Below are 14,924 nucleotides of genomic sequence, written 5' to 3'. Positions count from 1 at the left end.
GGAAACAATAAAACAAAAAGACAAACCATAGACTGGGAGAAAATATTTGCAAATGATGTGACTGACAAGGGATAAGTCTCCAAAGTTTACAAACAGCTCATAACACTTAAAAGCATCAAAATAAACAAATTGACAAACAGGCAGAAGACCAAAACAGACATTTCTCCAAAAAGACATACAGATTGCCAAGAGGCACATGAAAAGATGTTCAACCTCACTAGTTATGAAAAAACTACAAATCAAAACTACGAGATATCACCTCACACCATCCAGATTGGTTATCATCAAAAAATCCACAAACAATAAATACAGGAGAGGGTGTGGAGAGAAGGGAACCCTCCTACACTGTTTGTGGGAATGTAAATTGGTATGGTCACTATGGAGAACAGTATGGAAATTCCTTAAAAAGCTAAAAACATAGCTACCATATTACCCTGCAATCCCACCCCTGGGCATATATCTGGAGAAAAACATGATCTGAAAGGATACATGCACTCTAATGTTCATTGTAGCACTGTTTACAATAATCAAGACACGGAAGCAACATAACTGTCCGTCGACAGAAGAATAGATAAAGAAGAAAGATGTGGTACATTTATACAATGGAATATTACTCAGCCATTAAAAAGAATGAAATAAATCCATTTGCAGCAACATATAGACCTAGAGATCGTCATACTGAGTGAAGTGAGTCAGATGGAGAAGGATAAATATAGTATGACATATATGTGGAATCTCAAAAGAAAATGATACAAATGAAGTTACTTACAAAACAGAAAGAGGCTCACAGACGTAGAGAACAAACTTATGCTTGCTGAGAGGAAGGGACAGTTAGGGAGTTTGATATAGACATGTACACACTGCTATATTTTAAATGGATAACCAACAAGGACCTACAGTATAGCACATGGAACTCTGCTCAATGTTAAGTGGCAGCCTGGATGGGAGGAGGGATGGGGGAGAATGGATACATGGATATGAATGACTGAGTTCCTTCACTGTTCACCTGAAACTATCAAAACATTGTTAATCAGCTGTACCTCAATACAAAATAAAAAGTTAAAAAAACCCACAAAGCGCCATGAGTCTGTGACATGAAGTGTCCACAGCCTGCTGCTCCTGTTTACAAGGGCTCTCTGTCTGAGAACTTCCAGCAGATATTCTTTACTAAATCCTTGGCTATTTCAAAATCCACTTCACAGGATCCCAAATCCCACAGCCTCAGGAATTCTGAAGGATCACACAGCCTAATGGAACCCCAGAAGACAGAAACACTTGTTAAGCTGCCTCCACTCCAGGGAAGGAATACCCAGGCTGGTTTTTCAAGGAGCCTGGCTCACTTGGAGTGTTTAGAGGGGAATTACTACTAGAACGAACCAGACAGTCAGCCTTTGTTTGTCTGACACCTCATTCCATCTGGAGTCTGAACAAACAACAGCATATGTGCCCGTGGTGGCACACCTAACCACCCTCAGCTCTCACACGCTCCTCTCCAGGGCCTCCGCTTCCTCAGAACAACAGCGACGTAACAGGCACACCCCAAAGGATAAAGGCGAGCAGGCAGGAGAGAGGTGATGGAGTTGATGGCAGTGGAAGTGTGCAATCAAGCACCCAAGGGACCAGGAGAATCCCAGAAGATACCTGCTTTGTCTCTAACATCAACAAGGCTGTTCTCAGATCTGAGAATCGGTCCTTTGAACCTTCTATACCAGGGTTTCTCAGTCATGCCACTGTTAACATCTGGGGCCGAAAAATTCTTAGTCGAGGCGTCTATCATCACTAGTGGTCATTGTAGGATGTTTACCAGTGTCCTGTATTCGGGAATGCCAGTAGCACCCTCCCAGGTGACAACCAAAAATGTCTCCAGACAATGCCAAATGTCTTCCGGGAGATAAAAACACCATGGTTGAGAACCACTGGACTGAATGATTCTCAAAGTACTCTGAAGAAGAAGAATGGTATTCAGAATAGGTCGTGTGGAAGAGTTACCTAGGCTCCCACCTCTAATCCTGCCCCACCTCCTGCTCCAGAGCAGGTGTAGCCCTGACCATGACACTCACTCCCTTAAGCCTTTCTATGACCTCCTACTGCTGGTCTGTGGGGGCCAAGCTTGAACACAACAGTTATCTGTTCCTCCCTCTGCAGCCTCGTCACCTGTCATTCTGTGCTCCAGGCCCACAACATACTCTTCATTTATTTGTCTGTTTTCAGGGTACCGGCCTGGGCCAGGCACTGTTCTCAGAGCTTGGGAGGCATCAGTAAACAAAGAGGCTCCTGCCCTTGTAGAAACAAACAGCCATACACATAACAAACAGGTAAGTTATATGGCTTGTTACAAGGTGAAAAGAAGATGTAGGAGGACAGGATCAGGAGTGCCGGGGTCCTGGAGGTAGAGTGGCTTGTGATTTTATTTTATTTTTATTTATTTATTTTTAGTTGGTTTTGGTTTTATTTTTTAATATAAATTTATTTATTTTAATTGGAGGTTAATTACTTTACAATATTGTATTGGTTTTGCCATACATCAACATGAATCTGCCACGGGTGTACACGTGTTCTCCATCCTGAACCCCTCTCCCACCTCCCTCCCTGTACCATCCCTCTGGGTTGTCCCAGTGCACCAGCCCCAAGCATCCAGCATCGTGCATCGAACCTGGACTGGCAATTCATTTCATGTATTATACATGTTTCAATGCCATTCTCCCAAATCATCCCACCCTCGCCCTCTCCCACAGAGTCCAAAAGACTGTTCTATACATCTGTGTCTCTTTTGCTGTCTTGCATACAGGGTTATCTTTACCATCTTTCTAAATTCCACATATATGCGTTAGTATACTGTATTGGTGTTTTTCTTTCTGGCTTACTTCACTCTGTATAACAGGCTCCAGTTTCATCCACCTAATTAGAACCGATTCAACTGTATTCTTTTTAATGCTTGAGTAATACTCCATTGTGTATATGTACCACAGCTTTCTTATCCATTCATCTGCTGATAGACATCTAGGTTGCTTCCATGTCCTATTATAAACAGTGCTGTGATGAACACTGGGGTACACGTGTCTCTTTCCCTTCTGGTTTCCTCAGTGTGTATGCCCAGCAGTGGGATTGCTGGGTCATAAGACAGTTCTATTTCCAGTTTTTTAAAGAATCTCCACACTGTTCTCCATAGTGGCTGTACTAGTGATTTTAAATAAGGGCATCAGGGCAGCTTCAGTTGAGTGAGGCTTTAAGAAGGGTGGTGATCATGCAGATTCCTAGGGAGAGTGCCACAGGCAGAGGGAGCAGCCTGGGAGCCTAGAGATGGGGTTAGTAACAGGAGCAGCCTGAGAAGAAGGCAGAGCAGAGGGAGAGGAATGGGAGGGGGATGGGTTGGTAGGCCATCCTAGGGATGTGGACTCTTTTTCTGAGGAAAATGGGAATTGCGGCAGGGTTTTGAGGAAATGTGATCTGGCTCATGTAAATGTTGAACAATTCCCTCCAGCTGCTGTTCTAAGAATAATGGCTGAAGCAGGAACACAAGTTACAAAGCAACTGCAATAGCCTGCGTGCAAGATGGCGTGAGCAGCAGAGACAATGAGAAGGGAAGGGGCGTCTCAGATCCTCGAGACTTCAGGCTCCTTCTCTTGCTCAAGGCTGAGGGAATGCTGCTTGACCTAACGCAAGACATCGCCAGACTCGGAGTTCATTAGACACAGCAACAATTCAATTAATATGTGTTGAGAGTTAAAATAAACACACCAAAAACTCCAATAAAATGCCCGAGGCAGACTTTTTAGAAGAGCCTAACCAGTTCTAGGCATGTATCTGACACTTAGTAGATGTCTAATAAATGCTTAATGACTGGATAAATGAATGATGCATCTTATACTGTGTGAATAATTACTGTACTCCTTTAGACATACTCATTTATAACCATTAACTCCAAGTATTTTATTACCATAGATGTGATTCATTTTGATTGCCATGTATTAATACTTATTTTTGGTTTTTCTTGCTACCACTATAAGTCACTTAAGCTTCATTATGTTACCCAGATCACAAATTTGTTTTAAAAATGATCAGACTCAAAGTGAACTTTTGTTGAGTTTGGTGTGAGACTTGAGTTACAGCCCTGCTGCTGCTGCTGCTAAGCCTATGATTAGCCTGATACCAGTGGGCTTGAGCCTCATCCTACTCAACATAAGGTGAGAGTTTCACATGCTGACATTGTGTGGCACTGTCTCTCCCAGCATGAAAACTCCAGAACTTGATAATCACTGAAAACTATATTGGAGGTCCACCATCCCACACATTTGAAATTTTTGGAGACAGGCACATTTTGGAAATCTGAAAATTCTGGATTTTGCTCATGTAATAGACCCACTGGAGTCTGGGGCAGCATCTTGAAATTAAATATTTCTGTAGTAAAGCACATGAATATTTACACATATGAAGACAACAAACAGCTTCATCTAAGTGTGAGTCAAGTTTTGCTGCCAAATTAGTTATAAAAAATATTTTGGAAAAAGAAAGGATATTGGACCCTTACTTTATACTATATGCAAAAATTACCTCAAAAATGGATCAAAGACCTAAATATAAGAGCCAATACCCTAAAACATTTATAAGAAATCTTCATAAAATTGAATTTGGCAATACACCAAAAGCACAGATATATTGGGTTACATCAAAATAAAAAGTTTTTGTGTATCACAGGACATAATCAACGGAGTGAGAAGGCAACATATGAAATGGGAGATATTATTTACAAGTCATATATCTGATAAGGGATTAATATCTAAGATATATAAAGAACTCTTATAGCTTGGCAACAAAATAAACAACTTGATTTTAAAATGGTCAAAGGACTTGAATAGAAATTTCTTCAAAGATAACACACAATGGCCAACAAGCTTATGAAAGATGCTCAGCATTAGAAGTCATTAGGGAAATGCAAATAAAAACCACAAGGAGACACCACTTCATACATGAGAATGGCTATTATCCAAAACCATAAAGAAAGTATTGGTGAGGGTGTGGAGACATTGAAATCCTTATGCACTGCTGGTAGGAATGTAAAACTGGCACAGCTATTATGAAAAGCCATATAAAAATTTTTCACAAAAAGATAAAAAATAGAAATACTATATGATCCAATAGTTTACTTCTGGATATATATCCCAAAGGCCATAGGACTGGAAAAGGTCAATCCTCATCCCAATTCCCAAGAAGGGCAGTAGAAAAGAATGTTCAAACCATCAGGCAATTGCACTCATCTCCCATGCTAGCAATGTCATGCTCAAAATACTGCATCCTAGGCTTCAGCATGGAGAGGGCAATGGCACCCCACTCCAGTACTCTTGCCTGGAAAATCCCATGGATGGAGGAGCCTGGTGGACTGCAGTCCATGGGGTCGCTAGGAGTTGGACACGACTGTGTAACTTTCAAGTAGACAACCTGAGCGACTTCACTTTCACTTTTCACTTTCATGCATTGGAGAAGGAAATGGCAAGCCACTCCAGTGTTCTTGCCTGGAGAATCCCAGGGATGGGGGAGCCTGGTGGGCTGCTGTCTCTGGGATCGCACAGAGTCAGACACGACTGAAGCGACTTAGCAGCAGTAGCAGCGCAGGCTTCAGCATTATGCGAACCAAGAACTTCCAGACATCCAGTCTGAGTTTAGAAAAGGCAGAGGAACCAGAGGTCAAATTGCCAACATTCACTGCATCATAGAGAAAGCAAGGAGATTCCAGAAAAACATCTACCTCCGTTTCATTGACTACACTAAAGACATTGTGTGGATCATGACAAAGTGTGGAAAGCTCTTAAAGAGATAGAAATACCAGACCATCTTACTTGTTTCCTGAGAAACCTGTATGTGGGTCAAGAAGCAAGTCAAACTTCGTATGAACAACTGGGGCTTCCCTAGCAGCTCAGAGGGTAAAGAATCCACCTGCAATGGGGTAGACCTGGGTTCGATCCCTGGGTTGGGAAGATCCCCTGGAGGAGGGCATGGCAACCCATTCCAGTATTCTTGCCTGCAGAATCCCCATGGATAGAGGAGCCTGGTGGGCTGCAGTCCATGGGGTCACAAAAAGTCGGACATGACTCAGCAACTAAGCACAGCACAGCACAGCATGGAACAACTGACTGGTTTAGGATTGAGAAAGCAGTACGACAGGGCTGTCTGTTGTCACCCCATTTGTTTAACTTATACTATGAGCACATCATGAGAAATGCTAGGCTGGATGAGTTATAAGCTAGAATTGAGATAAGCAGAAGAAACATCAACAACTTCAGATATGTGGATGATATCACGCCAATGGCAGAAAGCAAAAAACCTCTTGATGAGAGTGAAGGAGGAAAGTGAAAAAGCCAGCTTAAAATTAAATATTAAAAATAACTAAGATAATGGCATCAAGCCCCATTACTTCATGGCAAATAGAAGGGGAAAAGGTGGAAGTAGTGACAGATTTCCTCTTCTTGGGCTCTAAATTCACTACGGATGGTGAGTGTGGACATAATATCAGCAGACGACTGCCTCTTGGCAGGAAAGCTATAACAAACCTATGTGCTGAAAAGCAGAAACATCACTTTGCTGACAAAGGTCTGTATAGTCAAGGCTATGGTCTTCCCAGTGGTCACATATGGTTGTGTGAGCTGGACCATAAAGAAGGCAGAACACCAAAGAATTGATGCCTTCGAACTATGGTGCTGGAGAAGACTCTTGAGAGTCCCTTGGACTGTGGATCAAACCAGTCAATCCTAAAGGAAATCAGTCCTGAATATTCATTGGAAGGATCGATGCCGAAGCTGAAACTCCAATATTTTGGCCACATGATGCGAAGAGCCAACTCACTGGAAAAGACCATGATGCTGGCAAAGATTGAGGGCAAGAGGAGAAGGGGGTGACAGAGGATGAGATGGTTGGATGGCATCATCGATTCAATGGACATGGAGTTTGAGCAAACTGCGGGAAATTGTGAAGGAAGGGAAGCCTGGCATGCTGATTAAACAAGAAACACTGCTCTACTAGAATTCACTGCTTTCAAATGGCTCTTTGTTTCCATTTTGAAGCCGAGCCTGAAGGTGGAGGAAAAGTCAAGACCTCTTATGAGGGTAATTGCTGAGGGGCATAGGGCAGGAAAGTGTGAGACAAAGTACCTCCAAAGTTCTGTCCATTCTTTCTCCCTCTTATTTCCCTCTCCCCACCCTCTTTTCTTCACTCCCCTTTCACCCACACTGTCCGCAAATGCTCAGAGCGCCAAGGGCATGTATTATATTGACTGGTTGAAACTGGACCAGAAAACTGTATACATTCAACTACTTTTAATCCTCACCTCAAATCCTCCATATTTTAATCCTTACTCTTGTGCTGGGTCTCCCATCTCACTCTGGCCTCACTCAAACCTTCAGATGCCTTAGAGTGTGCCCCAGTACAGGGTGGCCCTGGCAACCGCCTCAGGGAACAGCATGGAGGGCCTGTTCTGAGACTCTTCTTGTTCTGAGATATGCAAAGCAGTTTCTGAACTCGACAGCCCCCTGCCCTGCTTCAGTGTGATGATGGCACCAAGGCCCACCTGAAGGCAAGAGGGGGTCCCTAAGGTGATTCAGGGTCATGGCAGGTTTCCCCTGCAAGGGCCTGTCCACGCAGGCTCAAGAACTAGATGCGCTGAGAGTGAAGAGTGAGCCAGATTTGGGGTTGTTATCAACACTTCAACCAGGAGCCTCTCATTAGTTTGACTCTAGACACTTATTCTGCTTTATGCTAAGGGCAGGAATAAATGCCAGCAATTCTTTGGGAGTTTGAAAGCACATAATGCGCTCCTGTTAGAGTGCTGCCAAACGTGCGACAGGCAAAGGCATCACTGATAGTGAGGATGCTACATGGACAAAATTGGGTATTTCAATGGCTAGGACTTAAACAAGTAAAAATATATATATAAATAAAATATATTAAAACCATAATTTCATGGATTTTAACTGCCTATGGGGAGAAGTAAAATAAAGGAAAAGAAATGCATTAACATTCATTTAAAGTAAAACATGAAGTAAATTAGAGTATCAGTAATGAGCTACAATTAGAAAAATTAAGGTGGCAGGAAAATGGCACCCATTCTCATGGCTCCCTTGGGCCCAAACTGCAGTGTGGTCTATACAATCCTTTAAAAACACAGTCCATTGCTTTTCCTGAAATACAGGCTATTGTCCCTCTGGTTATCCACCTAAAAACACATGCTGGTCCCCACCCCCACCCCCCGCCCCGATCAGCTGTAAGTCCAGGCCCCACAGGCCCCACCTGTGAGGTGCAGGCCTGCTGAAGGGCCTTCTGTGCCCTGTGCACCACCTGCATCAGCTTTGATCTTGGCCAAGCGAGTATGTATGGACATCAGCTGAGACTGAAAGAAAGTAGCAAGTGTCCCTGACCCATCTTCCTTTGACTCTGGGGACAGGAGTTGACCACGGGGTTGGCAGTCAATACAAACCCCCAGCTATACAGATGCTTGTGCTGAACCAGCTCCTGAAATCTCCTTTGGGAGCCCGAAGTCAGGGACTGGGTATCAGGTAGAAAAGCATAGCAGGGTAAATATGGCTTCTGCCCTGATCCCCACACTAAAATTTACACTTTAATTATGTGATAAAACTTCTGGATGAGCTGGCTAAAGTGATTGCCAAAAAGGAATCATTATTTCTGGCTTCCCTTGTGGCTCAGGTGGTAAAGAATCCGCCTGCAATGCAGGAGACCTGGGTTTGATCCCTGGGTTGGGAAGATCCCCTGGAGAAGGGAAAGGCTACCCACTCCAGTATTCTGGCCTGGAGAATTCCATGGACTGTACAGTCCATGGGGTCACAAAGAGTCAGACACGACTGAGTGACCTCTCTTTCTTTCTTACTAGCATTGTTAACATTGCTCTTATGGGCACTTACTTGCTTATGTCTACCGGAAGTACTTTTTGGGATAAAGTTTCCTTGGCCTATGCTCTCCAGCAGAGAACTCAAGGGCCTTGACTGTCTCCTCATCCATGCAATAAAGTGGCCACTAAATTCTACAACCTCCTGTATTGACCCCAGGATCTTGTACTCAGGAAAGTATCCACATCAGGATCCTGAGCAAGAGAATAGCAATCCAATCTCCAGGTGAGCTGACTGCAAACACATTTTTGTGTGTGTGTTTGTATTTCATAGATATTTAAAGAATCTGGACTCTGGGCACATATAGGAAGTACAATGACTAGCTCACTTCCCTGTTGCTCAGTTTTTAAGAAAGTTTGGTTGAAAACAACATTATTTAAGGATGATGGCTGAAGCACAGCGACCCATGCATTCTTCTCTCAGTCCTCTGGAATCTACCCCAGGCCAGCAGAGAGCTCTGAGAATGGCCACACCATTTGGCCTATGGAAGAACCTCTGTGGCTACGCAGCCATCAGCCAACATAAGATGGGCTTCATGAAAAACAACCAGGTGAGTATCAGTTCACTTCAGGCTTTTTGAGGATGTTGGGTCTCATGTCACAGAGCCCCCTCTAGGAAGATTCTCAGGACTTTCTCCCCCATCTCAGCACTGGGAGTAATTCCCCTTCATCTGGGCAATGAGTAAGTTTCCATCTTGCTGATGCCACAACTCACAGTACTAATCACCCCTCCCTGAGTGCTGGCCACAGGGGCCACAAGCCATCTGAGGCCCACCTGGAGAACAGAGTGGGCCAGTTCACACCTGGCCCACCATGTGAAGAGAGCTCCCACATGAGTTCAGTGGATTAACATCATTTGTGACTTCATCTTACCTTTCATATTTATATTTTTTACTTTAATCTCTCAGTCCCAAATTCTTTCTATGAAAAATGAGATAATGAGTCTATCATGAGAATTTAAAAAGATGTATATAAACTGCTTTGCATTTTCTGGTATACATACTTAACATACTTCCCTGGTGGTGCAGAGGTTAAAGCATCCGCCTGCAATGTGGGAGACCTGGGTTCGATCCCTGGGTTGGGAAGATTCCCTGGAGAAGGAAACAGCAACCCACTCCAGTATTCTTGCCTGGAAAATCCCATGGACAGAGGAGCCTGGTGGGCTACAGTCCACGGGGTAGCAAAGAGTCGGACACAACTGAGCGACTTCATATACTTAACATACTGTAACAATAGCCAACATTTACTGAGTGCTGACTATGCACAATGACTTACTCTAAGCACTTTGCAAGTGTGTTTGATCCTCATAACTCTATGAAGTTGGTGCTGGTATTATGCTCATTTTGCAGATAAAGAAACTGAGGCCCAGTGATGTTAAGAAATTTGACCAAGGTCTCAAATCTATCATGGGTAAAACTTGGATTTGAACCTAAGCCCCCTGACTCTGAGCCCATGCCCACGCTCCTACTACTATGGTAGCTATTCCACTAAAGCTATTTTTAAAAAATAATTTCTCTTGTTTTTCCTTTTTATTTATTTCTCAGAGGCTGCATGTAGTTACATTTAGGGTCACTAACTTGTTCACAAATTCCCAGTTTTATAACTTAAAGTCCCAACTCCCAGGACACCACTTGGTATTTTTTACCATTACGCTGTTTTATCTTTTTGCAGCAGGACCACGGGTAGTACCTACAGATACCTTTGTGAAAATTAGGAAAAGAGGTATCCATTTACTTTCAACATATTTTATATCTTGTATTCATTACATTTATGTAAACTGTCTTAAATCCTTAATGGAATAACATGGGATAAGAGAAATATAAATACATATTTCCACACTGTATTTAACACTTTAATAAGAGCCATTGGTAAGTATCAATGCATGCATTACCTTTATATCCTTGTTCTGTCTCCCTGAGATCAATTTTGGTTATTGGTTTGAAATCAGTATCCCATAATCGTATACATCCATCTCGTCCACCAGTAGCAAAGCCTTCTTCACAAGCATACATGCTAAAGATTCCAGCCTGTTGATTAAGGCACATAATGCTGCAATCATTCTAAATAGTCATTATAGTTGGATCTTGATAATTAAAATATAAGACAAAAACAAAACAAAAATGAAGACAAATTCCCTGTTCTCCATTGAAATCCTGGTAATAGAACAAGTAGCCATTTGTAACATCCATTTTAGCTAGATTAAAAATTCATAATAACCAGCAAAGCAAACTAGTTCAAGTGCTCCTTTGCCATGATTAAACAAATGATGGATTGTAAAAAAGTTTTCAAGAATTCCTTGGCTGAAGCAGATACAGAAATAATAAATTTCTTTCTGTGACAACTGATCATTATAAAGACAGTGGTGGAGGTGTTTCATATAAGTCAAAGTTGCTCAGTCGTGTCTGACTCTTTGCAACCCCATGGACTATACAGTTCATGGAATTCTCCAGGCCAGAATACTGGAGTGAGTAGCCTTTCCCTTCTCCAGGGGATCTTCCCAACCCAGGGATCGAACACCAGGTCTCCCATATTGTGGGCAGATTCTTTACCAGCTGAGCCATACGGGAAACCCAAGAACATTGGAGTGGATAGCCTATCCCTTCTCCAGGGGATCTTCCCGACCCAGGAATCAAATCAGGGTCTCCTGCATTGCAGGCAGATTCTTTACCAACTGAGCTATCAAATTCCTTCCCAAAACAAGTAAAGATATGTGGGCTAGGAACACAAACACTTCTATAGGTACAACAGAAGAAGTGCATCCCAATGGGTTCAAGTAGGCACTGCTGCTGCTGCTGCTGCTAAGTCGCTTCAGTCGTGTTCGACTCTGTGCGACCCCATAGACGGCAGCCCACCAGGCCCCACCGTCCCTGGGATTCTCCAGGCAAGAACACTGGAGTGGGTTGCCATTTCCTCCTCCAATGCATGAAAGTGAAAAGTGAAACTGAAGTTGCCCAGTCGTGTCTGACTCTTAGCAACCCCATGGACTGTAGCCTACCAGGCTCCTCCATCCATGGGATTTTCCAGGCAAGAGTACTGGAGTGGGTTGCCATTGTCTTCTCCACAAGTAGGCACTACCTGAGCATAAATGAAAGCATGCTGCTGCTGCTGCTAAGCCACTTCAGTCGTGTCCGACTTTGTGTGACCCCACAGACAGCCTCCCACCAGGCTCCCCCGTCCTGGAATTCTCCAGGCAAGAACACTGGAGTGGGTTGCCATTTCCTTCTCCAATGCATGAAACTGAAAAGTGAAAGTGAAGCCGCTCAGTCATGTCTGACTCTTAGCGACCCCATGGACTGCAGCCTACCAGGCTCCTCTGTCCATGCGATTTTCCAGGCAAGAGTACTGGAGTGGGGTGCCATTGCCTTCTCCGAAATGAAAGCATAAGTTACTCTTATGTTAGCTTGTTAAGCATCAGCTGAAGATGCTTTTCACATCTGATATGGTTTAAGAACTTAAAGCTGCTTTTTTATGGGAAAATGTGCTACAAGAGTATAATGTGGACATAATATCCAGTGTAAAGAGAAACCAGGTTACTAAGGCAGGTTCTTTATGAATGAGGACCAATATTTACCTTTTAATTGTTTTAAGAGCTGTTTCATAATTAGCAAAGCCAAGAAAATTGGTCTTCAACATATGCTGCTGCTGCTGCTGCTGCTAAGTCGCTTCAGTGGTGTCTGACTCTGTGCAACCCCATAGACAGCAGCCCACCAGGCTCCCCCATCCCTGGGATTCTCCAGGCAAGAATACTGGAGTGGGTTGCCATTTCCTTCCCCAATGCATGAAAGTGAAAAGTGAAAGTGAAGTCGCCCAGTTGAGTCCAACTCTTTGCGACCCCATGGACTGCAGCCTACCAGGCTCCTCCATCCATGGGATTCTCCAGGCAAGAGTACTGGAGTGGGGTGCCATTGCCTTCTCTGTTCAACATATGAGAAAGGTCTAAAATTTCATAGTTCCTTGCTAAGAGTTCCTTAAACTTGTTTTCATGTTCACAGTAATACAGCATCAATTTGGAGGCAATAAGTTAAAGGTCTGCTGAGTTTCTGACATTATTTTACCAAATTTCCACTTATTACAACAGACTTTACCTTTCACATCATCTCCCCATTTTTCGGGGCATTTCCACACTATCATCTGTAGATACAGCAATGAAACTACTTTCAGTCAGTTCAGTTCAGTTCAGTTGCTCAGTCGTGTCCGACTCTTTGCGACCCCATGAATCACAGCACGCCAGGCCTCCCTGTCCATCACAAACTCCCAGAGTTCACTCAAACTTAAGTCCATCGAGTCAGTGATGCCATTCAGCCATCTCATCCTCTGTCATCCCCTTCTCCTCCTGCCACCAATCCCTCCCAGCATCAGAGTCTTTTCCAATGAGTCAACTCTTTGCATGAGGTGGCCAAAGTACTGGAGTTTCAGCTTCAGCATCATTCCTTCCAAAGAAATCCCAGGGCTGATCTCCTTCAGAATGGACTGGTTGGATCTCCTTGCAGTCCAAAGGACTCTCAAGAGTCTTCTCCAACACCACAGTTCAAAAGCATCAATTCTTCGGCACTCAGCTTTCTTCACAGTCCAACTCTCACATCCATACATGACCACTGGAAAAACCATAGCCTTGACTAGACGGACCTTTGTTGGCAAAGTAATGTCTCTGCTTTTGAATATGCTATCTAGGTTGGTCATAACTTTCCTTCCAAGGAGTAAGCATCTTTTAATTTCATGGCTGCAGTCACCATCTGCAGTGATTTTGGAGCCCAAAAAAATAAAGTCTGACACTGTTTCCACTGTTTCCCCATTTATTTCCCATGAAGTGATGGGACCAGATGCCATGATCTTCATTTTCTGAATGTTGAGCTTTAAGCCAACTTTTTCACTCTCCTCTTTCACTTTCATCAAGAGGCTTTTGAGTTCCTCTTCACTTTCTGCCATAAGGGTGGTATCAACTACTTTACTATATGTCAAAATTGAGCGTAGTGTTTCAGTATTAAGTTTGTCCTTGTTCTTACAGAGCAGGCCATCAAAAGAATTTATCAGTGGTTTCTGTTTGCATTTTAAGAACTTGTGGCATGGATGTGGACGTGACAGTCCCTCACTCAGAGTGAGGCAAATCTACCTTTCTAACCAGTATAAAAATAATAGTTGTCTCCAGCATGTTGGCCACAGGCCAGCAGCAGTGACATCATTCCAGATCCACTGAGTCACCGTATGTATTTTAACAAGATCTCCAGGAGATTCGTAAATGTGTAAAAGTTTGAGAAGTGCTAGTCTAGAAGATGAAACTGACAATGAAATACTTCTAGTTTCTGTGAAACTGCTGCTGATAAATTACACTAATCAGCCAATTCATAGAGGTAAAGGCTAATTAAGTTATCATGCTTTTGAAATATTAAATTCTTCTAAGTGAACAAAAATAATTAGGGAAATCTTTCATGACTACTGCGTATTCAGAATTAGCGAATACTAAAGCAACAGGGGAAAAAAACAGAAATTTGTGACATTAACTTATTTAATAAGTAATCCACAAATTTCCATACAGGAATACTTACACTATGTGCTCCTTGAATGGTGCGGACTAAGTTGAGCCCTTTCCAGACATAGATGTCGCCATTTAAAGCACCAGAGTAGGTGATGTCTTCTTTGGCACATGCAAGGCAAAGGATGGTCTGAAGATCCCCAGTTTTGCCAAATATTCCTCTTTTTGCAGTCAGGGCATTTCCACATAGCGTCCAAAACTAGAACATAAGTGATAAATAATCCAAAAACAGAGTATTCTGATGCTTCTCACTATTGGTATCATTGGGTAATGTTTCAATACATTTTATATAATTTTCTATAGCTGAACTATAATAGATATACAGGCTTCTCAAGTGGTAAAGAACCTGCCTGCCAATGCAGGAGACGTAAGAAACACAGGTTCGATCCCTGGGTTGGGAAGATCCCCTGGAGAAAGTAATGACAACCCACTCCAGTATTCTTGCCTGGAGAATCCCCATGGACAGAGGAGCCTGGTGGGCTATGGTCCATAGGGTCACAAAGA

General features: G+C 43.1%; 1 protein-coding gene across 9 annotated transcripts in view; it reads right to left on the bottom strand.

Moving 5' to 3' along the window:
• The window catches only part of EML6 (EMAP like 6), a 288,870-nt gene that overhangs the window by 149,979 nt on the left and 123,967 nt on the right, over positions 1-14,924 (bottom strand). For all 9 annotated transcript variants that reach the window (XM_044925915.2, XM_025261030.3, XM_044925913.2 and 6 more), the window contains exons 6-7: positions 14,434-14,619; positions 10,782-10,917 (exon numbers count right to left, since the gene is read on the bottom strand). In XM_044925915.2, the coding sequence (XP_044781850.1) occupies positions 10,782-10,917; positions 14,434-14,619 (322 nt within the window). The remainder of the gene's footprint in view (positions 1-10,781; positions 10,918-14,433; positions 14,620-14,924) is intronic.

The sequence above is a fragment of the Bubalus bubalis genome, chromosome 12 (assembly GCF_019923935.1).
Source record: "Bubalus bubalis isolate 160015118507 breed Murrah chromosome 12, NDDB_SH_1, whole genome shotgun sequence".
In the NCBI taxonomy this organism is placed as follows: Eukaryota; Metazoa; Chordata; class Mammalia; order Artiodactyla; family Bovidae; genus Bubalus; species Bubalus bubalis.
Note: the sequence above shows the minus strand (reverse complement) of the source record. Positions and strands in the feature narration are given on the sequence as shown.